The sequence below is a fragment of the Cyanistes caeruleus genome, chromosome Z (assembly GCF_971803275.1).
Source record: "Cyanistes caeruleus chromosome Z, bCyaCae1.hap1.1, whole genome shotgun sequence".
NCBI lineage: Eukaryota > Metazoa > Chordata > Aves > Passeriformes > Paridae > Cyanistes > Cyanistes caeruleus.
Window position 1 is genome coordinate 19,190,771 of NC_141732.1, and position 27,974 is coordinate 19,218,744.

The window sequence follows — 27,974 nt, forward strand, 5'->3', positions numbered from 1 at the left end:
AATGCAAAAGTTCTAGGGACATTTTCAAATTCCTTCAATATATTTTTTTGGAAAGTAACTAAAACTGTTATTATGAGGAAGTTGGGAAAATCAGAGGCATAAAAAGTATTTAATTTCTGTAACAGAAAAGATGAGCAGGAATCAGCTTAATTGGAGGACACAAGATTTATAAAAGATTCAGAAGATTCAAGGAAAGTATTTTTCATGTTAAGGACAATGAAACATATGGGAAGCCGTGAAGTCTGCATCATATGAAGACTTTAGAGGAATTTGCACAAACCTCTGTGTGGGAATGACAGATAGAGAAGAGCTGATGGCAGTGCAGAGAAGAGAGGATATGTCTCCCTTAGACTTCATGGTCTTATAATGCCTATTGACAATTAGAGTTCAGAAGCACCAAGAAAAATAATTCACAAAATAACCAGAAAGTGGGCTTTTAAATTATACTTATTTTCTTATCGTTACATAGCAAGTCAGATTCATACTTTGAGAACCTGGTTTGTGGGCTCTGGGAACACATCTAAAATGGACAGGAATAGTGCAAACTGCATTGACTTTCACATGAGCAGGAGCAAGCCAGGACACTATTAAAAATATGCTTTTCTGTGTAATTTATCAGATATAAGATAACATAGTTTATCTTCCACAAAGTCTTTGGTGCCCAAACTTTTCAGAAAGCTTTAGCAAGGACATAAAGCCTTTGGATGGGGCATGCAAGATTCAGTGTCAACAACACCCAAAGCCTCCCACAGCATGAATCCTCAGTTCTGCAGCATAGATAGGAGATGCTGCCCTCCCTTTATATGGTATTGGATAATGAGTATTCAGAAGGAATATCTGACGTTCAAGAACCTTCATTTAGGAAGATACTTTGCATCACAAGTGACTGCAAAATTTAAGGTGAACACTGCTGCTCATTGCACATGGCCACTGGACCACCCATGGTGAATTCAGGTGGTATGTATGATCTCACTTAACCACATCTGATAAAGAAAAATACCAGTCAGCACATGAAACCTTGAGAAAGGAAAAGTGCTGCACAGATGAGAGGAGACACAACAGGAGAAGCAGAATGTAACAAGGGGATTGGTCTTTTCCAACAGTTTGAAATTTTTCAGATTAAAATAATTATAGTTTTTTCCACAGAAACAGCTGTATCTGTTACTAGGACTCAGGACTTCATCAAGTGCGATTAGGATGGAGAAGTGGTTCCTCTCCACCTGCTCCACTCCATCTAACACACCACATCTTCAAGGACTGGTAGTCTCCTCTGGGAGAGAGACAGCCAGGAAAGGATGGAGAATTCCTTGCTAGGGCAGGCTGAAAGGGGCAGACCCTATGGAAGCACAGAAGGAAGACAGCAATACCAAAGATGACACATAAAATGAAGAAATTTTCATTTAAAAACTCTATCTTCCAAAGAACAAAATGGGCAGGTGCTGCTACAGACCAGCTCAAACATTCCTATGGAAATAAAAAGAGAAATCAATGGTTTCCACAGGCAGGATGGATGAATAGGATGAAGAAATACACTTAGGAGAGGCTAGAAACATGCAGTGATGGAGAAAATACTTAAGTGTTTGGAATACTGCAGTTTTTGAAGGGACAGTAGCTCAAAGCTATGCTCAGCTTGACATACCTCTGTGAGGATTCATTTCACCCTGAGGAGGTCTGAACTGTAGGACGTGCACCTATGCAGTGCCTGTCTGATCTCCTGTCATGATGCAGGAGCAAAAGGTTCTTAAAGAAGGGATCCACATATGCTTGCTGAGTAAAAAGTCACCGGAAAAGGACAAAAACATGCCGGAGAAAAATGTGGAGTTGAAACCTCGAGTGAACAAAGGGGCTTGAAGTTCTCTCAACACAGCCTATGTAACTTGAAGGCAGGGAGGGAAGAGCTGAAGAGAGTGCAAGGTGCATTTATAATAATTTATCCTTATGCTATCCATCCATGGTTTGGTAGGCTTGGGAGTTGAGACTCTGACTGAAACAGAGATATTTCTGTGGGAGTGTGACACTTCCAGGAATATGAGTCATGAGCTTTCCAAAGAACTGTTCTGGCTCTACAGTTATGCGGCTCTTGGAGGGGTATTATAATCTCTCGTTATTGTATCAAACCTGATGTAAAAAAGCAAGATGTCAGACCCGTCTAATTTTTCAGAAAAAGGACACAGACAAATATTTGAACTTCCTGTGTGTGTGCTAGAAAAAATGAAATTTTGGGAACAAACTAAGAGTTTGGGTTACACTTAAGTGATGCATGGTATGGGGAAATAAGAAGAAGTCAAAGACAGGAAAGGAAGCCCATATGCTTGCTTTTGTTAGTTCTGCAGAAATACTTTTGTTCATACCTTCTTTATTGATTTGGCTATGATCATTTGAGAAAACATTCTCAGAAAATTACTGACCAGTAAACAAAAAATAAATTCTTTGGAGTCAATTCAGTGATTTTGTGCTGTCTCCTGAATTCGAAAGTTTGTCACAAAAGTGTGATTGCTATTCTCTCTTCAGAAATAAAATCTAGCCACTGATGTAACTGACACTGTGCTCTCCATAAGTCTGTGCTGCTGGGTGAGGGTACAGCTGCTGGTGGTGTAAGATGCATGAAAAGATATACAAATGAAAGAAGCATTATTTACAGCAGATGTGGTAACAGAAGCTTTTAAAATACAGTATAAAGAATAGATATAAACACAAGTAGTGAAAGCTTGGATCAATCATAATTCCATCCCCCTATCTGCCCAGGGTTTCTGTTCATTATCAACCAGCCAAATACCCTCTATTCCTTTCTGTCTAACTAAAGGTGACCCCTTAAACAGGTTTCTTGCTGCTATGTTTGCATACACTTTCACAAGATAAAGTACTGCAGTAAAAAAGGTGTATTGTCCTAAATGCACTATATAGATTGAAATGCCTCTGTTTATGTATAAGTGGTGAAAATAAATCAGAGTAATATCTAGACAAAGCTACATTTTGATATATGAAGAATTCTCATGGCTACATGTTTATAGTATGATTAAGTCTAGAATGCCAGCCAAGAAAAATGCATTTTGCAGGTGGTCCTAAATATTTACACTGTTTCAATTTTTAACTAACATTCCTAATTCCATCATAGGGCAGCTTCATGGCCATAAATACCAAAAAGTACTGTCAGTGTAAGTCATTCATTAAAAACCAGGATTATAAAGTGGTACAGGCAGTTTAAAACAGCTTTACTTACCCCAGACAAGGACAATGTATCTCAGTGGAATGAAATACAAGATGACCGTGAACACAGAGAGGGCAACAATTGCCAGCCAGCTCAGGAATGGGACAGTCCAGTTGAATGTGCTAGAGAAAAGTTAACGAAAGTCAGAACTGAGGTCAGCCAATAAAGCCAATGCAAGAGCAGAGGACAGTGGGAGAAATGTCAATTTCCATTAAGGAGAACAAACTGAGTCTACTGGTGAAGGCATGGATACATTTGTCACTCATCAGGGAGAGTCTGGGCTTGGACCCACTGTCAGTGGAAATGAAATGAAAGGAGGTCCTGGCTTTGCCCACTCGCCTGCTGAATTTCACCTCTCCCAGCCCAGCAGTGCACATCTGCCAGGTGAATCACTGCTCTGCTTTTCAGAAATCTCAGTGCCTAACCCCAGTTTCAGCATCAGGCAAACGTACTCGCACAGGCAATCTACATTCTCTTCTCAACACCATGGGAGAGTAGGATACAGTAGTTGGAAGAGTACTACTAAGGCTTTCTTGTTTTATCTCCTCCCTATTCCACTGTAAGGACAGCACAAGCAGTTAAAGGCTGAACAGGTGTAGGTGCACACCTCAGCCAGCTGCCTTCCAGCTTTGGGGGAAAAGGAAAAGGCAAGTGCATGGCTATGCAAAGGTGGAAACTCATCCATTCTTAAGAAGGAGAGGGCCAGGAGGGAAAAAAAGGAGGGGATAGAACAGTTAGTCATGAAGACAGGGATAATGCAACAGCAGTGGTTGAGAGAAGAAATAAAAATGCTCTGAATGTCAAAAGGAAAAAAAAAAAAGGTAATAAAAACCTGAAATAAGTAAAGGTTATAAGTAAAGGTTATTTATATGAATAACGGAAGAGAATTTCTGGGATCCCATCAGGCTTTCAGGACATTACCTTTCCAAAAAAAGTTACAGATAAAAACATCCTCACTAAGCATCCCAGATTCTATTCTGATAAAAGTCTGCAGGTCACCTCATTCTGCAAAACTGAGGTGTGAGGAAGGGACAGTTAATGGATCTTAAAACAGGGTGCTGTGGCTCTCCAACCTCTGTGTTCAGTGAAGAGAGAAAGACCAGATGATAATTTTTATAAATATGTCCCATAGGAATGTTGGTTAAGGGGAGCTGGGCTCAGTGGATTTGTACCAGGAAGGCAATGCCATCTCAAAAGTGTTGCCTGACATTTATCCAGAAGGAAAATGTGGCTTTAAATCTAAATAGTCTCATGATACACTTTAAAGTATTACTACTAGCTACATTCTCAATCAATGTGATTACATTATTTTGGCTTCTCTAGATGAATAATTGCAATTATCTGAATTGCAAGCCATATTTTTCATAATGAGCTCTGGCTTCCTGTGTTTGTCTTCTTTTTTCCCTGACAATTTTGACATGTCTCCACTAACATTATGGTAGTGTCACTTAGTGTAGGACCCCTCCCTTTATCCTCAGGGGACACCTGCTCTTTTTCCCTTTTCTGTACGCATTTGGGATGAACAGAAGGTTGAGGGTCTGCTCATGTTCCTGTGACTCGGCTTTGTGCAATGGATCACAGACACACCATGATGTGTGGGAGCACTGGCTCCTCACTTAGCAAAGCTCCTTATGGGCTGTGTTAACACAGCATTCAGTACAGGTTTCCCATTATAGTTTTAGGAGCAAATTACAAAGATTTATAGTCTCACTCAGTTTACAAAATTCTGTAGCTCTCATCTGGTATATAATAGAACAAACCCTACCTCCAAAAGGCACAATTAGAACTACTTAATCATCAAGACAACTTCCACGAATAGCCTTTTGATAAAGGACTTTTTTCAGAGACTGGCTCATTTTTGTAATGGGAAAACTTGTATGATACAATATGCTTGCACCTGCCTCTCCTGCTGTGAACACAGCCTGCCTGGAATTATCCCTATGGGAACACTTTCTCAGGCTTTCCTATTAGGGACTTTGCCCTTAAATGCATAAATGGCAATCTTCCTATCATCAGGATAGAAAAGGACAGTATTAGAGATGATCCTCAGGATTCCTGCAGACTGACCTCCACCCAAGGCATAGGTTTCCTAAAATTCACTTGCAAAAGTGAATTGGGTACTGGTAAGATGCTTTTGGCTTTCAAGGTGCAGAACACCAAGTCAATCCTCACCATGCTTTGCAGCTTACAGCTGGAAGGTGTCTTTCTGGAACCTGTCTGACCTCAAGTAATAAACTTGTGCTGCTGTCCACTGACCATGCCAGAAATACACAAGTACATTTACTGCAGTATATCTCAGAACCTCTCTTTCTTAACGTCTAGATTTGTTGGCAATTTTTATATACTATGTATTTGATGATACAAATTACAAATATTCTAAAGGAAAGGTTTTGCTGACCTATAAATAAAACTTTTTAAAAATAAAGTGAATATATGTACATTCTTAAAATATGAAACCCCTATTCAGTTCTGCTTATTTATCAAAATTGCATTTTTTATTATTGCTTTTAATTAACAATCTCCCAACAATATGCTCATTCTGTTTTACTTAAAAACCTTACTTCTTATTTTTGTCTCAATTAATGTAATTATAAATTCCAGAATTAATATGACAGAATTTCCACTGACTGAGGGCCTCTATAAAGCAAAGTAAATATAGATGAGTTTGAACAATGGGCTTCCCTGGAATAAGTAAGTCTAACATTTTATATCTCTGCATGGAAAAGATGTTAAAGGATATTGGAGAGCAATCCAGAACCTGTGTCAGCACTTACTTCTTGATCCTTTCACCAAAAGAAGCAATTTCATCTAGGATATTCTGGACAGTGACACACACCTCCTGGATGGCATAAAGTCTATTAATAAATCCTTTCTTTTCACTGTCCTAAATAAAAGAATAGGAGTAGTTGAGTAAAAGAATTTCTGACTGTAGGAAAAAGATTGTGTAGCCATCAGTTAAGTTTCAAAAGGTCCTGCGTTACAGATTCATTTAAAAGGAATTGGTAAAACCTGCAATAAAACAATTTCTTGTCCTGTAAACAGTTCTTATTGCAATAGGTATGGTTTAGTATATACACTGAGTTCCACACAATTTTGTCTGTCACTGTCACTGTTAGTTTCTAAACACATATTTGAGTAAGACAGGTCTCTAGGTTTTAAACATGCTGAAGGTGCCAACCATGTATGTTGTGTGCTCTTTCAAGCAACAGGATTCATAAGGTGAAATAAAGGCAGTTTGTTGAAATGCTGGTTCTTGAGCTGATGTAGGCAGAGGAAAATAAACATTTTTGTGGAGGGCACTGAGCAAGAAACCAGGAAAACTCAGTTCCTATAGAGAGCTGTTCTTTTCCCCCCAAATATCCATCTTGAAATCCAGACATGTTTTCAGCATCAAATCCAAAACCACTAACAATACTGCATTAAATGTATTAAATGAAGTATCATCATGTAAAAAAAAAATAAATTTTCTCTTCATTTTTTACAGACTACAGATAGGCCCAAATTCAAACATTCAAAGTTCAACATTTCCAATGGGTTGTTGCCATATTACCCTATATAGTTTGAATGTGATTACTATTTTCTGAAAATAAGAAATGGAAAGAGAATTGTGTACTCGTAAGAAAATACTTAATTAAAAACATTCAACTTTTTTGTCATCACAAACCACATGATACAACCATCTCTATCATTGACTCCAAAGTTCAGCATCTAAGAAATATATGTTGTATTTCATTTTCCTTTTCTTCCTCTGGTACATAATTATCAGACAGTATATTTGTTCACTCTTGCTATCTTAATAAATTCGATTGGAAGAAAACATGATTTATCATTTAATCACTTCAACATCACTGGTTCTGCAAGATTACCTGTGAAGATGTTTGAAAGTATTTAGTTAGAGAACACAGATTATCTAAAAAACAACCATGAGAGAAGCAGACAGAGATGAGAAAAATACTTTCAGCGATTAAGTGTAATTTATAAACCAAGCACTTCTGACAAAGCAAAACCACTAGTTTCTCAGGCAATGTAAAATATTTTCTATTCTCATGTAAGATTAATAATTATTGTATCACAAAGAAATATTTTTGTGTTCTGAGAATGACCATAATGGATCACAACCAGTGATATCTACTACATCCAGTGCCGAACAGCAACACAGAGTTGTTTATGTAAGTTATTTCCTTAATATTTACTGGATTCTCGAAGTGTTTGCAATGACACCATTACTCTCAGGTTTACAGTTTCTGAAGATGTGCATCATGTACCAGCGTGCTTCATTCATCATCAGGAAATAGGCACCTGCTCTATTCCTTCCTGTAAAACACATATTTCTAGTATAATGTTTCCTTGTACAGCAGAAGTGAAGTAAGACATACAGTTATTTTTCTACTAACTCAATATGTACACCCTTTGCCTTTTCAGTTTTGTTTAAGAGATTCTGCCCTCTATGTAAATTTATTTTGATTTATAATTAACTTGTGTGAGAAAAGAATTATGTCACCCTAACAAAACCAGTGCCCTTTGTGGCATAACCAGAACTCAAGTGTGCTTACATTCAAAGGTTCTGAGGCTGTTTTAATTTGTAAATATCTTACATGAGAAATTTGTACCTTTCTTCATGTTATGATATAGGAATGGCATTCTCCAATTTAGTGCTCCCACTGAGACTTTTCAAATCTTGCCGCTGCATGCTCACTCCCTCTCCCTCCCCACCCCCGTGGTGGGCTGGAGATGAGAACTGGAGTCACAAAAGATTGTGGCTGTGATAAAAACAATTTACTGAGAACAACAGTGAGATAAGGAAACGAACAACAGTGACAATATTAAAAACAAAAGTGTACAAAGGAGAAAGTGATTTACATGCGAAATGCTCACTGCAGAGCCCAACCTGACCAAAGCCACACCACCCTGACTGCTCCCTCTGGCTCAGAGCCAGTGCCACACTTACTCAGCCAAAAGGAACCTCTCCTCCCAGAAGAGAATCCCCTTCCCCCACCCCCAACAATGATGTGAGATGGTAGAAAATAACCTCTGGGTTCCAGCCATAACACCACCTGGAGTACTGGAATTTCCTGCAAAAATTCATCCTGTCTTAGCCGGAACCGGACAATCCAAAAATATGTCAGTTTTAAGTAATTTCCCATAAAAACCATAAAGACAGGAAGAGACACAGAAAGGATCACTATTTCCAACCCACTGTACCTTCTGAGCTTAAAGAAAATTTGCTGACATACTCTGAGGCAGGATTAGACAAAACAGCACAGGAAAGAGGAGGCAGTCAGAAGAATCGTGGTTCATCTTTGTTCAAACTATTCCAACTATACCCACATATCCCAAAACTATTAATTGGTTTTTATTTCCTGTTCCAAGTATTTGCATAAAAAATAAGCTGGGCTAGGGAAAAACTACACTTATTTTCTTCCAGCAAAATGCCATGTTATCTAATATAACACATGAGCTACCTAGAGTAAACTACAGTTCTTAATAATTGATTTTTCAAACACTACTGGCATTTCCTTTCCAGGAAAAGATGGTGTGAGAGACTGGAATGAGATCACTGGCTTGAAACATTTCGGTTGCATGTGTGGGGTAAGAGGAAGAGTAGCCTTGCCCTGGTGAGGCGGTGCGCTGCTCCATCCACCCCACACCCTAGGGCCTGTATGCCAGCCCTGCAGCAGCACAGTGGAGACAATGTTCCAAACCTGCCTCTGGAGCCCCTAATCCAGCCCCAGAGTGGCTACCAGATGTCCCACCTGAGGGAAAACCCATCTGGTTTGGCCCAGAAAAGCCAAAGGGTACTCACGCCAGAGCCTGAGGCAAGCATGTCTTGACCACTGGAACCACTGGTGATAATCATATCTGCTCTTTTCTATATCTCTTCTGTCTTACTCTTTATTCTCTTTCTTCTATTTCTTTCTTCTTGGCGTCTAAATAACTCCAGCTCAGATGGGTTGGAGTTTGTCAAGCTGAATGGACCTAAGTCCATAAGCTTGCTAATTTAATGCTTTGTGAAATGCTTTTGTGTTGTTTCAATGTTGCTTTTAACTTCTGCCAAACTTCCCTGATTTTCTAAAGTTTCCAGTAAAATTTTTGCTGTTTTGACTCTTGAGGAATATCTTGTCAGTATTTCTGCTTTGTGTCCGACTCTGGGTAAAAGAAACAACCAACCTGTAAGCCCCTTTAAGGGACCTGGCAAGATAATTCTGGGGCCTTGAAGATGGGCTGTGACTGGAATAAAATTCACCATTTGCATGACTACAACTGCCAATCTGGACATACTTGTCACTTAGATAGTAGATAAAATACAGAGCTACCAAAGCTTAGTACAAAGCTTTATTACTATTTCATTTGTGTGATTTGTTTGCAGTAGGCTTAAGGTACCTGAAAAGCAAGAGATTTGCTAGGGCATGTTGTGAGCACAAACTGTGAAAGCAGAGTCAAATTGATGTTGATGGTCTGATCTGAATTTTAAAAAGGGTATGAGCCCAAAGTAAAGACTGAGAAGTAAAGATGTCCTCCTTCTCTTTCACAGGAAATTGTAGATTAAAGACTGCTGCTTGGCGAATACTAATACTTAACATTTACATACTGATTTTCAGCCAGAGCTGTATTTTCCTTTTGGTGAAACCGAAGGAAAACAAAGTAAATTACTAGCTCTAGACTATGTTGAGCTAATTTACACAAGTCCCTAAAGAAAATCCATGCTGTGTGAGTCTTTTTATTCAACAGACTGTGCTTCCAACTGCATGACAAAATAGAGTGATTTAGTAAAGGATTGTATCTGTAACCCCAAACCTCTCTCCTCTTCAAGTGAAAGTGCACTTAAAAACCAAACATTTCAAATGACCAGGAAAGTGAGAGAAATAAATAAGCCAGACTCAAAAGCAGACTCTGGTAAAGGTTTAAGTCAGAAAAGAAAGAAAAAAAAAAAGTTTTAAGTACAGAGAATAAAACTCTGAACATTTTATGGTGGATAACTGTACTACTAGTAGCTTCTTATTTGGAGAGAAAGCCACAGATCATAAGAGGAGAGTTTTGAGAATAGAAGCAAATGTTGAAATTTTTTCCAGATGGTGCCTGGGAAAAAGATTCCAGGTGGATCTTCCCAGAACAACCCTCACTGCCCAAGTTGGTATGATAGAGCCTCTGCACACACCACATCAACCAAGGCAAACCAGACTAACTTGTAGTAGACACAGAGGATAGCTACAATGTCAGCCCAGGTATGCCATCAGTGGTATGGCCCTGTCACTTGGCCACCAGAAGACACATGAACTCTTGTTTGCTTGGCTCATGGATTACCTGTTGTAATGCCCCAATACAAGGACTTTACAATGGTTCCTGTACTCTGGGTGAGATGCATGTGAGAAATGCTAACCAGATATTCTCAAGAAGTCAAAACAAGACAAAAGGTCACGGGTAAAATTTAGAAAAATAGAGAACTTTAACAAAAGATTTAGTACAACATCTAATCAATATAAAATACTTGGGCCACATTAACTACATTAACATTAACTATGCTAACTTGGCCCATCCTACTTAGCAAACTTTAAACATTTTCAATGTTAAGTTACTTACATAAGTTCTGAGAAGAGGGAATTGGAAGAAGAAAGCGAGAAAGACAGAAAAGATATAGAAAAGCACACAGCTCCAGTGGAGCTCAGATAGAAACTCCAATACTAGGTAGGGTGAAAACATATGCTGGCCTCCTGCTTGGCCTTAAATACCCCTTGGCCTTCATGGGCCGTCCTCACAGGTAGGTGATTTGGCTGGTCATCTGCCCACTCAGGAGTTGGCATAAGGTAAAGTGGAGTCCTGACTCTGGTGTGCCATGGCTGGCAGCTCTGCCAGCCAGGATACTGGCCTTAAGGGTGGGGCAGGGAAAGGGGCAAGGCCTGACCCCCTTCCCCAAACACAGGCATCTGAAAACATCTCAAACATCAACCCTGCTAGGCTCTGTCACCTCTGGCTGCAAAAGCAGAAGTATAGCCCTGCTGTAAAGAACTCCTCTAATCATCCTTGACTTCTAGTAACAAGCCAAAAAATCTCTATTGCTTAAACAGAAACTTCCGTGAGAAAATTTCTCAGATAATAATAATTCAACTAATAACTGGTGCCCAAAGTAGAGTCCATAAATAGACACCTAGATCATCCCTGAGCAGGAGACTCAGCTATATACGGAGCTCTAACACTTGGCAGACTTCCTTTTGTGGACTGATGAAATAGACCCAGAAGTAGTTGGTAGTAAATGCATTAGTCCTTTACTGGCAGGAGTCATTAGTATTGCCCAGAAAAACATACAGACATAGACTGTGAAATACTGGTTTATAGTCTGGCCACTGCTCAAAACCCTACCTTCAGTAATTACCTTCCAAACACCGTTTTCTGTGAAGACCACAAAGAACAAGATAGTAAGCCAACACTATTTCAGCTCTGGAGGTATTTGATCTCCTTAAAGTCTTCTGAACCTCTATCAAAAGGCCTCATATCTGGTGACAAACACACAGTTAAGTTTTTATTTTATCAAATGTGGGAGATAAGAACTCCTGTTCACTTCTGAAAAGTGAAAACCTTTCCCAGAGAAAGCACTCTGGGAAAGGTTTGACAAATGGCGAGGTGAAGAACGGGCCCCGTAACCAGAGGACAGGTTGCATGGCTGGCTTGTGGTCACCTCATGCATGAGGCAGTGCTTGGCTGGGGAGATGTGTGGACACCACATGATCAGAGAGCTGGCTGGGTAAAGTGATGCGTGAACAGTGACACTGCAGTGGCAGGCAGCCAATGCATGCTGGTCTGTGTTAAATTTAGAGCACAGAAAGGCTTGGTTTGCTACAATAAATGATCTTCTTCAGAGGAAGCAAGAAGAAGAGCCGTGTGCCTTTGTTTCCCATTGCTATAATCATATTCTCAGGTTGATGGAAGGAGGACAACCAGGATGATATTGTTATCTTAAAGCTGACTGTAGAAGCAGGTCTTGAGGTAAAGGTGAATGGTCTATGGGATCTTGATAGGTGCACAATGTGACCTGAGGCTGGCATCCTCATTACATCCTATAATGAACTGAGAGAGTCAGGTTAACTGTTCTTCACCTTCTTCCCAGTTCTTAAATTGAAAAAATATGGGAAGACTCTTTGAAATATTAAAACTTTTCAGTGGGACCTTAATGATTCAAAAATTCCCACCCTTTTAGTAAGTTGGATTGTTACTCCACAATTAAAATTACATTTTAACTTATTTCAAATAATGACTGATAGTGACCTGTCCAGACAGGTGCCTGCATAGGTTCTCTCTTCAGCATCAGCAAAATAAAAAGCCTATTTGGTACTCCTTCCACTCTGAAAATGAACAGCAGGAGCAGGCTTCCTTAAAGCACTGGCACCATTTCACCTGACATCAAATCTCTGGGTTATATAGATAAACAGAAATGAGATTTTAAATTTTGGGCTTCAACTCCACCTGTATTACTGGGTACCGCACCTTCAGTGACCACATTTTTCAGATCCTATCAGCTGTCTATAAATGCTCAATATGTAGTCTCTAAAATCAATGTGCTAGCACGTGTCTTTATGAGTGCATGGTGATGAGGTCTGAAAATAATTACTCATGCCTAATTGGCTGAGGGTTTTGAAATATGGAGAAAACCACATAATAATGAAGAGTAGGGTTTTACAGAGAGAAATTATATTTGCGGTCATGATTACTAAAGAAAGAAACAAACGAACAGTTATTGCCTAGTAAGATTCCATATTTAAAACAGCAGACAGTAGGCAGAACAGAAATTACATAAACACGTGGAGGAAAATACTGAAGACTTGGTAATGAACTGTTAAAGGGAGACATTTCACTATTCCCCAGCCGTGTATAAGACCTGCACTTCCAAGATGGTAGTGAATGTGCCCTGCTATCAAAGGTGAGTGAACTCTAGGGCCAGCTAATGGGGTATATCACCTATCATGGGAATATCCCGTGACTATCATGTCCAGGATCCAAGCTGGAGTGGAACTGCCTTATGCTGCCATAAAGCACCACTTAGCCTCTGTATAAGTGAATGCTCAGCAAGTTTGTCAGAACCCTCCTCACCAGCAGACGAAGGAAGAAGGATCTTTGCAGGACACCACAGACTCTTGGTGGTGATTTTGATTACCTTTCTTCCTTTCTGCAATTATTCACTTTTTCCTACTTTTCTATTTTCTTTCTTGCTCTTTCTTAGACAGTGAGTAAATGTGTATTGTTATCAACATTTGACATCCTTTGTGTCTTACTCTCATTCTGGAGAGATTATATCTCAGATATCACTCTGGGTATATTCCACTCCTCCCTGTGTTCATAGTTTAGGACACATTTCTAGACTGGGACAAATTCACTATTTATGAAGACACCACACCTGTGAGCATGAATAATAACCTGCTCTTAGCAGTGGAGTTGGACTAGGTATCTCCAGAGGTCCCTTCCAACCCTAAGAATTCTGTGATTCTGTGTGAATATTACAACAATCTGTTCTTCCTCAAACATTACACTGAGAGTTGATAAAAATAATTTTGAACCTTCTGTGACTTTTTGGCAGTACCACCTATGTAATGAATAGATTTTTTTCATGGACTGCTGCAGTGCTAGAAGATAAATATAAAATGGGGGAAAAATAATGCCAAGAGCTACAGTAATAATTCTAAAAAAATTAGATACTGCAAGCTTTCCAACATAAAGAAATAACACTGTAAAGACAATTATGTAAATTATTTTTAAATTGAGATTTATTTTTTTTTACTGGTGCTCTTTATTTTCTATTTCTCCCTATCATATTCCAGTGTTTCCCAGCTTTTTTTTTAAAGTATGTTCCTTCCTGATCTCTCCTTCCCTGCACATTTGAATACTGTAAGAACAGCACTCCAGATAAAAGGCAGAAACATGGAGGCAATAGAGCCAGTTTATAGAGCAACATGCCATTCCACCAAAGGGCCATCTAGTGGAGAGAAACAAAAATTTTCCCTGCATTTTCCTTTTTGACTAATGTTAAACCTTTATGAGGTGTTTATTTCATATATACTCTAAGCAAATATCTTACTTGAAAAGGGTGAAAGCTTATCTGTTTATGGTGACAGATTCAGAAGCAAAAAGCAAACAATGCCAAATTTTGCTGTGCCTTTCCTGGCCTTATTTTGGAAGGAAACTCATAGAACTAAAGCACTCTAGGGTTAAGCACTGGCGTGATTAGAATACACACAATGAATGTGCTTTAGGTCAGTGTTTTAAATACCTGAAATTCTTCTTTCAGATGTGTACTAGTTTAGATTTTCCAATTTTCATTTCCTGGCCAATGCATCAAATAATGTCATGGTTTTAGCTCTAACTAAAAATCATGAGAATACTTACTTATTTCTTGCTCTGAGATATGGATTAGGAGAAGGGTAAAACAGGCTTTAAACTTAAAAGGAATGAAGAAAGTTTATTAATAGAACTACAAGAATAAGAAACCAGAATAAAACCTCCAGAGACCTTTCCTCCACACCCCATCTATTTCCTTGCCCACAAAACTTGGTGGTTAAAGCAGTACTAACTATACAACAGTTTTATCTTAGTCTTTGCAGAGAAAGAAGTTTTCTCTTGTCATTCCATGGAGAGTCCTCCACAAGAAACAGTTTTCTTGTGGCTTTTCATGCCCATGTTTTGCAGTTACCCATAAAAAACTCTGCCATCATGCCCACCTCCCATTTTCACACCACTCAGAGGTGTGTTCATGGACCATGAACTCAAGGGATTTATTTTAAGAATGAGTTATTCAAAGGCAAAGGTTCTCTTCATCTATCTCTGTGATCATCTCTAAGAACAGAGGTTTTCTCCTTTCCTCCCTTGGGGCCAAGGGTCTTCATCAATTCTCACTTTTCTCTCTCTATTCCAGCATCTCATGGGATCACAACTGCTCCACCATCTGCTTAGCTTCATCAATGGATACCTTTGCTCAGATTTCACAGTTTGAATCGTTCATTCCCCCTATACTCTTTTCATTAATTAATTGTCCATCACCATCATACCATAAAAATATTTCAGCTTATTAAAGCATCTCCTCATTCTCCTTCCATCTAAGGCTTGATTCTTTCCTTCACTGACTTTGATGTTTTATGTTGTCTCTTTACATGCTGATCACTCTCGCTTTCCTCTCCGTGGAGAGGGGGATTAAATCTGCAGACTTCATCTGGATAGTGAAAGGGTTAAAATCTGGCCCAAGCCGTGACAGGTACTCACGGTGTTGGATTTCAGCTTGCTGGAAAGCAGCAGGATGGTTTTCAGCCTGGAGCTGTCCGTGCGGGCCATTGGGCCGGATGTCGGCAGCCGCGACCCGCCCCAGCCCAGGGATAGGTGCCACGGCAGAGCCCAGCCCCACCTGGGGCTGGGGAAAGCCCCTCAGTCTCCGTCCCCCGCCCGGGAGCTGCTGGAGTTCGGCCAGGCCTGGAGCCAGGGCAATCCCCGCAGTCTCCATCCCTGCCCAGGAGCCGCAGGAGTCCGGCTCAGCCCTCTCCCCTCAGGCCGGACAGGCCGCAGGGGGAGCGGGGGGCCAGCTGGAGTCCTATTACCTTTCCAGGCCGGAAACAAAGAGAGCCGGAACTTCCCGGGCTTAGGTTTAAAAGGTGGTATTCATGAAAGTGATCTTACTTTTCAGTGGTCCAAAATGCTGTCAGTTCTGAGAACTGGCCAGCTATTGGCTTGATCTCAAGCAAAGAAGAAACTCCCAGCAGCCTGTCTCAAAGCCTTCATTTCTGTGTTTTCTACTTCTTTTTCTTGAATGCCAAACCATCACATGAGGTCTTTTTCTTCACCCCTTTGACTATGCTTAAAGAAGGGGAGAATATCTTTCTTTACCTGAGTCAGAACAACACTGGAGCTTGACCAATTATTGATTGATCTCATTAATACGCCCTTTGTACCCAGCCATATCAATGTAATCCAAAAGAGGCTAATGCAGAAATCTTGGTATATTGTGCATCATCTGTTTGCAATAGTAAATTTAGTCAGAATACAGTCCTGGTATTTATTACAAAGAAATTTTGACCATGATTTTACAGTTGAGTTTGTAAATTCCAGTGATTCTAGTGTGTTTACCCTACACTGAATGCAAAATTGTGATTAATAAGGTGCTCATTAATGCAGCTCTTCAGGTTCTGTTATACAAATGTGAGGGATGATAGGCACAAAAGTTAAATCTCAAGGGTCTAATAATCCTCAAAATGTGAAGAAAGAACCTGCTAGTTTTATCGGAAGAAGTTATTTTAAATAAGAACAACCTTGATATGCAAGAGCCTGGAAGAATGGTGGAGTAAAAACAAGACATACTAGTTAGTATAAAAATTATGCATACCGGTAGGGATGAAAGAAACAGAGAGAGAAACCAGAAAAGGAATGCTGAAAGACTGAATTTAGCAAAACATCTGAATGATTGAGATAATCTATAATCGTTGCTTATCTAAATCATACACGCATGTTTTGTCCACTCGTTATCAATGAGATAATAAAAAATAATCATCAAAATAATACAGCACTCTGTTTTGAAAGTTAAAACTAGCCTTTAGTAACTTCCTATACATGTGGCACTTGATATGATAGGAATTGAAATATCAAGGGAATTGATATGCAGCAGTACTGCTGGAATTAGTCATCTGAAATTTCAGTTACAGTTGTGAAAAACATTTTCTTGGATGAAGCAGAAGTAAAAGTTAATTTGATATTTCAGTGTTTGTAGAATGTTATTTTCATTTTCTCTTTGCAAGTATTACAATGTTAAGTATGTTTTTGCACAAAGGACAACACTGACTATTCAAGATTACCTCCACACTCAGCTAGGACGCTGCATCAAACTCTGCATTTAGATTCAGATTTACCACCTTTGGAATTTTTCTAATACTGTATTAACAAGATATTTAGATCTTAGAACTCTTAATATATCATGCACCTAAACAAACAGCTCTGTTGTTTCTCTCCCAGACTCCCTGCTATTAACAACACCTTTAGATCAAACACAGAAAAAAATTATTTTGTATTTCAAAATTCATGTGATCACACCTAATGTTTTCAGTTCACAGAAATCACAAGAGATTCCTTGCCCCGAAAATTTCCTTACTCAAACTAACATAGACAGCTTTGGTATGAAATTGCCTGGGCCTGGTCAAGCAGACTGCTGAGCAGAGGACTACAGAAATATCTTTACTGTTGGTATTTGCTGCTCAAACAGTGCTCCTTTGGAATAACCAATCCAAACTTTTTAATGTGTCTTTTAGATTTCAGTGATTTAACTCAATTGCTATGGGAAAAAACAAACAAAACCATTTTCCCAGGGATGCTATTTGTAAAGAGTAACTGCACAGAGACATAAAATTCTTAGTGACTATGTGTTGCTTCCATATCCTGAGGTCAAGAGAGCCCAGATGGCATACACCAGTTGATGAACAAACCTTAGAATCTTAAACACTTGATTGCTGGCAAGTGATCATTCATTAGGAATATGATCTGGAAAAGAAAAACATTACACCTTAGAACAGCTAAACCAGCAAGTGTAGATTATCTGAAATAGTTAATTCTAAATAGGAACCTATAGCAATGAAGATGAAAACAGCAGTCAGTGAGATCTGCTTGGCATTCTTTGTATGAGCTGAATGTTTAAAGGAAGTCATCTTGAAAGCACTTTGGGATTGAAAAGGATAGTTAAAAGAACCATGAATATTCAAAATCAAAGAGAACTGATCCATGATCATGATGACTTGCTCTGTTACTTTAGCTCAGAAGAAATCCTACCATGTCTAGAGCAGGAAGGATTACATGATGTTCTAAAGACAGTAGATATATAAATACACACTTCAAAACAGTAGGTACAGCTATCCAAGGAAGCTATCAAATTGCTAAATTGAAGAAAGAAAGAAAACAAGCCATTCAAACCCACTCCTTTTTTACATCATTCCCCAGGATAAATATTCAAACTCTTCTTTTGGAAAGTTACATAGTGTAGAAAAATAGTTTGGCATTTGAGGCAAAGCAATATAAACTGGAAGAAAACAGCAGCATCTAGAAAATAACCCTGCAAATATTCTGGTGGTACAGTGGGCAAGGAACAAAGAATGAACCAAGAATTCTAGCATGTCTTTTAAGAAAATCTTGGGAACAACCTGGAAGTTCCATTTGGCTCCATTTCCCATATTCTTTCTATGCTTATTTCACTGAAGTCAGAAAAAAAAGCCCCAAAGTGAAACAAAATAAAAAAACCCAAACCATACCAACAAAAAAAACCAAACCAACAAAACAAAACCCCACAAAACCCCAAAAAAGCCCCCTAAAAATCCCCAACAGACATACAAAAAACATACAACCACAAACCAAACCCACCCTTTTAATTTGTTAGGAATTACTGAAATTTTGGAAAAGATCTAAATCTGAGCCATGTAGTAAAGATGGGGTGGGTGAATATTCAAAAATCACAACAAAAGGTAATTCATAACGATCTTATTTTAATATCTGCCCACTACAATAGTATGTTCTACATTTGTTTTAAATATGCTTCAGCATGCTTATTTCTCAGAAGTAAAAATGCATGTATTTATATTGGACCATAGTAAATCATACTCTGACTGAAAGCTATGAAAGATGCTCACATTCTGGTGATGTACTGCAGACTACAACATCAGAAAGAAAGGGTGTAACTCAAAGGCATTTATTTGCTCAAATGTCTTTTTTTTTCCCCCCCAGAAAAACAAGCATTTGTAGCTTGGGGAAAGACTTTGACTGTGCACTGCATGCGTGTATCCGCTACTTCACAATAAAAAGCTACTAGCTTGTCTTCAGTCACTTAAAGTGAATTTCTTTCTAGAACTGAATAGTAAGACTTGCTGACTTGAACTAATAGTGAATGGAGCTGTTTTAGAAGGAAAAAAGGAAAGCAAAATGTCATTACAATTAAATGCAAAATTCATATGATTACTGCAATGTTGGACTGACAGCTGAAAAAATAAATGGCAGGAAATACAAACATTTGTCATTCTTCGGGAATGACTAACTTGGCTACTGAGCACTCATGACACAGGAAACATACTGGGTCACAGATGATACTATTTACACTAAATCTTGCAACTAAAGTAGGAAAAAAACCCAGCTGAGATATGCCTAATATAATGTAAAAAAATAAGCATTCAACAGAATTTAGCTGCTTTCCTGAAGAAACAAATAAGCAAAATACTTCAACCAGTAACCATATGACATGTTACCCCCCAATTTACTTTTTTTTCCCATCAACTAACTAGACCAGTGCCTATTAAAAAAACTTTAAAGTACCAAGATCAACAGATATACAAATGCCAGATGAGGAGGGCTGGGAAACCTGCAGCTGACAGCATACCAACAAATCGTTGCTGTTTAACAATTCAGAGTGGATATTGGACATTAAGCAAATGAATGAATGAGACAGACTCTAGATTAAGCAAAAAGGGGCACCAACAGCACTTAGCCTGAAAAGCTGCTAAAGAGCTGGCATTCAACCCATGATGCATCCCTGCTCAAAGGGGATGCTTTTGAACACAGAATTATTTTCAGTAGAGAAGACAGGAAATTGTAAAGGGAATTGAAGACCCTCTCTCCCTTCCTAAATTCCCAATCCTTTTGCATCATTTTCACAACTGCCAGCAATCCATGTAGGATGGCATCAGCTTCAAAGATTTGCTGGCACAGGCTGTCCACAGATGCAGAAGCACTGTGCCATCTCCTGCTTCTCCAGCTCCACTACTGCTGCTCTGATGGCAGGTGTTGTATAGCACATCATCCCTAACAAGGTGCAGACTGTTTAGGATAGCCTATTTTATTCACATCGGCCTTTTCAGCAGCGAGGACAAATTAACCCTCTATACTTAAAAAGCTTGCTTCTTCCAAAATTTTAAGCTCATTGCTTGTTTTTGTGATACTAAGAAAAGCAACAACCACCAGCCACAATGAAATAATTCAATGACAGCCCTCTTCTTCAACTTTCAGTAGTCTTTGTATTATTTATTGCTTAGTAAATAAAGTTGAAATGCTTTTCAGCCTTGGTTGCAAACTCAGTACCCAGTTGCAGTCCGACAACAGCAGGGAATAAAACTGCCAATGTATTTTTTTTTCTCCTTTGTGACAGCTTTCCATAGATTTCATTACTTCTCCTAGATCTGCACTTTGTCATAATTGGGGCACAGCAGTACTAAGTAAACAGCAAACTAAGTAAAGGGAGAAGGGATTTTTATCACAGAAACAACTGGCTAGGAGGTGATACTATATTCAAGCTTTTCCCAGAGAAAACATGGAGGAGAGCAGGTGACGTTCTTCTAGAAAGCTGTGCTATTCCACTCTGACAGTTTGGGATTAAACATACAGACACCTGAGGTGTTTAGACTTCATGGCACAACAATTATCTGAGAGACTGTAATAAGCAACTCCACTGCATTAAAACATCTTTTTGAAAAGTGGCAGCTTTGTGTGATACTTAAAAATAGCCTCTGCTATTTTAGCACAGTTCTTTGCTATCAAACGGAAGGATGGCTCACACACAGCATGGGTTGGATGTCTGCTTGTGCAGAAACAGAGCAGTCAAGAGAAATGAGCATGGTAAGGTCAAACAGTTACACCAACTTCTCAAAGTATTTCTCAGGCTTTCAGAGAATGGTGGAGCAAGAGTTTCCACAGCTGTTTGTTCCAAATTACTCTCAATGCCTTTTCATTCCCTGAGACTGCCCACTTACATTGGACCTACATAACCTTCAAGAACTCACACTACTAATAATGTTTCAACTATTTCCCCCCAGGTTCCTTCAGAGTTTTTAGGCAAACACCATCCAGTCCTGATAATGTTATTAATAATTTTGTTTTAATATTTTTCTGTAACTTCTTTTACCAAAACTTGATTTGAAGCAGACAAACCCTATGGAAACTTCATCAAGGTCTTCCATAATGAATACACGTGCAAGAGATTACGATTACATCTTAAATCCAAGGCCTGTGGGTCCTTGAGTTCCTAGTATTATGCACTGAAATTGAAATATGCAAATTAGTTACGACAAAGTTCTTCAAACTTTTTAGAATTTTAAAGCAATAAAATCAACAATAAGAATGCAAATGATAATTTACATTGTGCTTAAAATAAAGGCTAGGCTGTTGCTAAAAGAAAAAGGATATCAAAATAACTATGCAAGGAGAAAGAAGTAAAAGAGCATATTATATATATACACTGAAAGATATTAACTGTAGAGATTGATTGAGATGATGTTTAAAGTGTTTATAAATCTAGACCAAAAACAAGGAAGGTTCAGATGCTCAGTTTGGAGGTGATAGAATTACTTAAAGATGTGACGTGAAACTTCTGAGGAATATAGTGAAGTTAATTGAATTACTAACACTAGTAGTTTACTTAGTGCCATTGTAAAAGCCTAATAATTTCAGCTACAGTACAGAATCTAAATTAAAAAATAAAAATAAAAAAACAGATTCAGAAAAGCAGATATGATATTTGAAATAAAGTAAATTATGTGAGGAAAATTAAGATGATGAGCAACAAAAAGTACTAGGACATCTTAATTTACACAGAAGATGAATTAATATAATCAAGATACTCAAAGTAATGAATGGTTTAGAGAGTAAATTGAGACTCTTAATTACTCTCATAAAACTGTAGAGAGAAATGTTCCAAGAACCTGAAAGGCAGAAACAAAGCTGATAAAAATAAATTCTTTTTTTCCATTCAATGAAAAACTCACCAGTGGACCTTGCTGACAAAGCAGCATTAATATGAAGAACTTAGTAAAACTAACAGAAGAATTAAATACATATACCATCATTTTCCTAGTAGGTAGGACAGCTATCCATCATTTCACACAAGAATATGACATCTTCAAAATATCTTTTGGAACTCAGGTACAAGTTTGAGTCAGAATACAGAGCAAAATTTACTATGAAAATTAAATATAGACAATATACACATGGATGACCTTAATGGTCCCTTCTAAACAAACTATTCTATATGATTCTATGAGCTGAAACATTTCCTATTTACTATTTGAGGCAGCTGCATATTTGTTAAAATATTTCAAGGAGTAGTAGAACAAGAACTCAGTAAACAGAATCATGGAACTTCTGACTTTTTAGCCTAGACTAAAGGTACTGAGAAGTACTGCCCACTACTTTCTATAAAGGATTTTACAGATATAAAAACACCTCAACCATATAGTAAAAATAAACTTTCTATGAACTTTCTGAACAAGCAGGGCCACAAAAGTGTTTTCCAATGACAGCACTGATTTCTTTTATAAGGAAAAAACCTTGCAAATATACTTGTGGGTAACCATTCCCATCCTAGGTGAATAAATATGTAATTTTAATGTGTAATTTTTTTCTGGCTATGAGAACTGGGAATAAGAGAATGGCTGGCATGCCCATGGTTGCAACACTAATCACTTGCACCAATCCTGATGTCATAAGACCTATTTTATGTTTCGTTCAGGTGAACTTCGCCAATCCACACTTTGAAATAGATTCATTTTTACTACACAGTTGTATAATAGCATGTGCAAGCCAAACATGTAAGAGGAGCTCTGGTGTTCTCAGGGAATAGAGGAAATCTGAATAGCTAAATATCTTCAACCCTACCTGAAACTGAAAATCACATGAGAACTTTTGTTTGACATGTCAAAATACAGCAGTGGGGAGGGCAAGGCTGGTGGTGGTGTGGGTGTGTTTGGTCTTGCTTACTTTTTAGTAGAAATCTAAAGCTAACCACTAGTCAGTACCTCTGTACTGTGCAGAACTTTCTTCCTCCTCCTGAGATATTAGGCTTCACCCTCACTCGGACTCCAAGCTCTGTAAAAGCTGGCATTCCTGAGCACACAGCTCCCAAAGGGCACCTTGCTGCACTACCTTGGCCCCAAAATCTCACCACCTTTGTTTTGACTTTAATGCTCTCAATTCCTCTGCAGCTGAAAATACTAATGTAGTGGAAAATATTAATATAGTGCTACAAGGGAGAAAAGCAAGAGAATTCACTAACAAGCATTACTCAAAACCAGTGGAGCACAGATGTGTATGCAAAGCATTTCCCTCCAATATCTGGAAGACACCCCTGTTGCATTATGATAATACAAAGGGAATGTAGGGAAAATACCGTGACTCCTGGAGACAGCACAACCTGACTGGGCATCCTTCCAGGGCTGTCTTTGAGACTGCTCCCCAGCACAGAGAGATGGCTAAAGCTCTTTATTAGTAGCCCTATTGACATTAATATGTAATATTATTAATATTAATGTTAATATTAATAAATAATTACCATCATTAAGAGGTTTTTTTGTTGTTTGCCATAGGAGTGGGAGGGGGCACCTGTCAGAGCAGAGCCTGCTGGGTCCCAGCATCCCCAGAGGACGAGTCTGTCTTGAAACAGGGGGCAGAAAAACAATTACCTACTCCAGATAATTCTGATTTCAGCGTCAGAAGGGTTGAGATGTGCTCAGTGGTGAAAGACTATTAACTGTAACACCTTTTTGCATGGCCATGTGGTTCCAACTCTTTTTATATCCTATTTACATTGTATAAATCCCCTGGCTGATTCCAGAGTTGCACTGAGCTTTCCCCTCCTCACCATGTCTAATCTTAGGGAGCAAAACAGAAGGTTTGTTTTTTGCAGCATTGTGTTTAAATCTCATCCACACCACATACAATTTTCCTTACAGATACTACTTTCAACCAATATTTTAAAAACCTCAGCCACCACTGAAGAGGTTTAAATAAGCACCTCAACATGTAAAACAACTAAATGCTGCAAAGTATATGTAGTTTATGGTGGAGATAATTTAGTGTATATAACCAGAGTTTCGGTTTTCTCCTAGAGCATAAGAATAGGACAAATTATCTGTGGGAAAAGGGACAGAAATAGAAGAAAACAAAGCTTTCCTAATCACAAATACTTTTCAGTGTCCTAAGAACATGTAAGTGTCTAGTATATCACACTTTAAAACCTTGTATCAGAGCTCTGGCTATGTTCCTGCCTTGTGTCCTTACATGATTTTTTTTTGGGATACAACTCTGAACAGTAATACTGAGAGTGACCTGAAGGAAAGCATAGTGGCTGGGTGTTATCAACATCTCCAAAGGGAAAGAACAACACTTCCAACAGTGTTGGTGTGCTCCCTATCCTTGACTAACCCCTCTCTACCTATGATGGGAAAAGCAAAGCAGGATATAATAACAGCATGATTGTAACAGTGTTCTGCTAAAACTGAAGTTTCATCCCTGATGAATTACATCCTTTTTGACTCTCTGGAAGCCATTACAGACATCATCCTTACAAATTACCTTATTCAAAATGTTAAGGAACATTGAAATAATAATGTGATGTAGGATGTCATTGACTGGAAATTCTTTTATTTTAGTGTTTTTTAAAAGGTAGTGCTATTTTTTATGGATGCTTTTCATGTTCAGATTATGAAAAATGAATTACTTCAACCCTACACAATTATTCTCAACATTTTATAAGTATTCTGATTTGGTAATCCAGAAAAAAATGTTGTTTCATTCTACATACTTCATCAAACCTTGTCTATTCTACTTTTCCTTGCACTGTAATGCTGACCTGCTTTCAAAAGCCAATGGTATTTTTATGAACTCAATAGATAGTTTTATCTGCAGTGACCCCTTAAGTCCTAATCAGAACATTAATTTTGAATAAAAAATTTGCTGAACTTTCCCTATATTACTGCCCCAGCAGGCTCCCAAGGAGGGGTTGTGCTGTCCTTTGACCAGATTCAAAGATGCTTTGACAAACAGCTATGTTACTAAGGTGTTCCCCACCAAACTCTTTTGGAGAGTTTCAACACTGTGAAGTGCCGCTTTTCTATCTGCTAGTTTTTGACTGGGCCTTTCTGGAATTATGGTAGCACCAGAAAGTCTAACTGACATCAGAGGAAAACAGACCAAACTGCTGTGGTTACCTTTCAAAAGCAGCCATTCTCAAAATCGAAGAAACAAACTCCAATGTTCAATAAACAGACAACATTTCACCGGGGGAAAAAAAAAATCTTTAGCACTTTCAGGGAATGACATTTCTGTATTTATGCATTAAGCCATCAAAATTCAGCATGAAGTTTTTCTTTCTAAAAACATCAAGATGTTAAAATACATTTTCTCCTGAATCAATATATCCTGAGGTAGATAAGTGAAAAGGATTATACAGTGTAAGACTTGCTTGAAACAATTATTTAGTAACAAACTGACTCTTGGTCTATAACATTATATAATGTAATTTCTAATAATGCAGCTTCAAGCATTCCCTGAACAGAATATAAAATCTTAATCTTTAACAGACTATACAGAAACCACAACTATTACTATGCAAACCATCCTTCTATCAAAATTCAGGGGTTTGTATTATATTTCAGAAAAATAGCTGAGTAAACTGTTTCTTGGTCTTTACTATATGTTGTGTATTGATCTAAAATATTCAGGCAGCATTTGTTCCTTGAGAGAGGGAAGGAAAGCAGTCCTATGAGTACAGAAAATACAAAAGAAGACGCTTTGGTGTACATGAACATAAGCACAGATTTCAAATTCTCTGCAAATTAAAAAAGAAATCCAACTACAAATTAGCAGTAGAGAAGGCATTACAAAGAATTTACATCTACTCTTCTCCTGTTGGTATTTAAATTTTTAATCAAACAGTAAATAAAGGTCAACAAATGGCTTCTCTATAGTTAATTTCGAATTATAGCTGATACCATGCATTAAAGGCATAGCAAGGCACTGGCTAATATGTTGAGGGTAGGAGGAATTGTACCATTCTTTTGTGTAAAATACTAAAAAGCACATCTGCTGAGCAATTGATCTTAAATTACTATTTTTGATTGCAAGAAAGCTTCAGATTAGCAATGCTGTTCTGACTTATTCACTCTGCTAAAGACAAACTGAAAGCAGTACTTTTTCAATAGAATTCTTTTCTCTCAGATCTCTTTGCTACTCTGGCATTAAAGTATCAATGACATCACATAAAGGAGTGTCATCCATTTTGTTTTTCTAAAGCTGTTAGCCTTTAGAACAAAAACAGTTTGCTAGGATAAAATCTGTTTTCCCCATCCTGGACTTAGTTACTTTAGTACCTGAGCCGGCCAAGAAAATATAAAAAAGGGAGGAAATAGGAGAAAGAGAAATAAAAAAGAAACAATACTTAAATATTTATTAGTAATTTTTCTTATATACTTTTGATATGTATTAAAATAATCCATATACATTTGTCAGCTCAATTACTTAAAAATAACTTATCTGCAGAATCAAGCAAATCTGTCAGCTATGGAAGTTTATTTTTCCATGTGCTATCTTGAGATAAGCAGGTCTATAATATTATATTTCCACTGACATAATTGTGCATGAATTCTGATCTGATTTAGTATTACATGGTGCAAAAGGTGACACATTTTCTTTAATACAGCCCATTAGAAAAGGAAAGGAATTGCCAGTGTATGAAATCTAAAGAGTTTGATTGAAAGACTCTGGGACTTGGGGGTCAACTCAGTGGAAAAGTAACTTGCTCAACTACCCTAGGCACTAAGCACTGTGACAAGCAAACTTAATACCCCAGTGCATTTACTGAGACAATCAATAAAAACACTGCACTATCAGACTGCTACAGCTGTACATTAACCTACCATATTACCTCAACTGCTCCTGAACCAGCCAAACATGCATTTGCTGATCATGCAGATAACACAGATACCTCCCTGGTCCTGAAGTCACATTTAATACCAAGTCAGAGTGCTAAAACAACCATTTATTGCTTTTCCATATGCCATAAATTCTAATTTTCAAGTCTATCTAAATTGTACACTGAAGACTACATTCAAAGAACTACTGAGATGGTGAAGCTAACTGCTCTGGAATTAATGTATGGGAGACCTAAGGTAAATTCTGTACATTCCTATTTGGATCCTCAACCCACACTTGTTACCCCAGCACACCTGCACCTGGGACTTTGTGGCCTCTCCCTTGCCATTTCTGCTTCCTATGTTGTGTAGCATTATTTTTATATCTTATTTCTGCTACTCCTTCTCCCTGTTCCAGCCCTATTTCCCACAGACTCCCACAGCTCAGAGCTGCTCCAACAGGGTTCACGGGTGAGCATCGGTACTCTTGCATGTAGCTCAACAGGAAAGTCAGTAAATCCATAAAAAAACCATTGCCCTCCTTGGCACTTGGTCCCAGTGCTTGGCCTCTCATGAGTCCAGGCAGGAGCAGCCTGGACACACTTCTTACTTTCGAAACTTTTCTAGTAGTTATCAGTAAATGCATAGAATTCCTATCACAGAACAAAATGTAAACAGAACGAAGGATTTTATTTTGCCTAGGTGATCTGTCCTGCGACTTCATCACTGATCCACACATCATCATTAAGTAAAAAATACAACAATTTTTTACATTATGTAAAAAATACAGCTCTGGGCAACAGAGCTGGCCTCTATGAGAAGCTGCTGGAAGCTCCTCCTGTGTCTGGCAGAGCCAATGCCAGCCAGGATGGACCATGACCACTGGCCATGGCTGAGCCCATCAGCAGTGACAGTAATGCCTGTGATAACATATTTAAGAAGGAAATAAAGAAAGATATTGCACAGACATTACTGTGGCCAGGGGAAAATGAAATGAAAATATGTGACAGGAACAGCTCTGCAGACACCAAAGTCAGTGGAGAAGGAGGAGAAGTGCTCCAGTTGCCAGAGCTGAGATTTCTCTGTAGCCCCAGATG

At 38.4% G+C, this 27,974-nt stretch overlaps 1 protein-coding gene across 2 annotated transcripts in view; it reads right to left on the reverse strand.

The window, feature by feature from the left end:
• MCTP1 (multiple C2 and transmembrane domain containing 1) overlaps window positions 1–27,974 on the reverse strand; it is a 216,889-nt gene that overhangs the window by 3,342 nt on the left and 185,573 nt on the right. For both annotated transcript variants that reach the window (XM_086869020.1, XM_086869019.1), the window contains 2 exons: window positions 5,983–6,092; window positions 3,221–3,330 (listed from right to left, as the gene is read on the reverse strand). In XM_086869020.1, coding sequence (XP_086725146.1) covers window positions 3,221–3,330; window positions 5,983–6,092 — 220 coding nt within the window. The remainder of the gene's footprint in view (window positions 1–3,220; window positions 3,331–5,982; window positions 6,093–27,974) is intronic.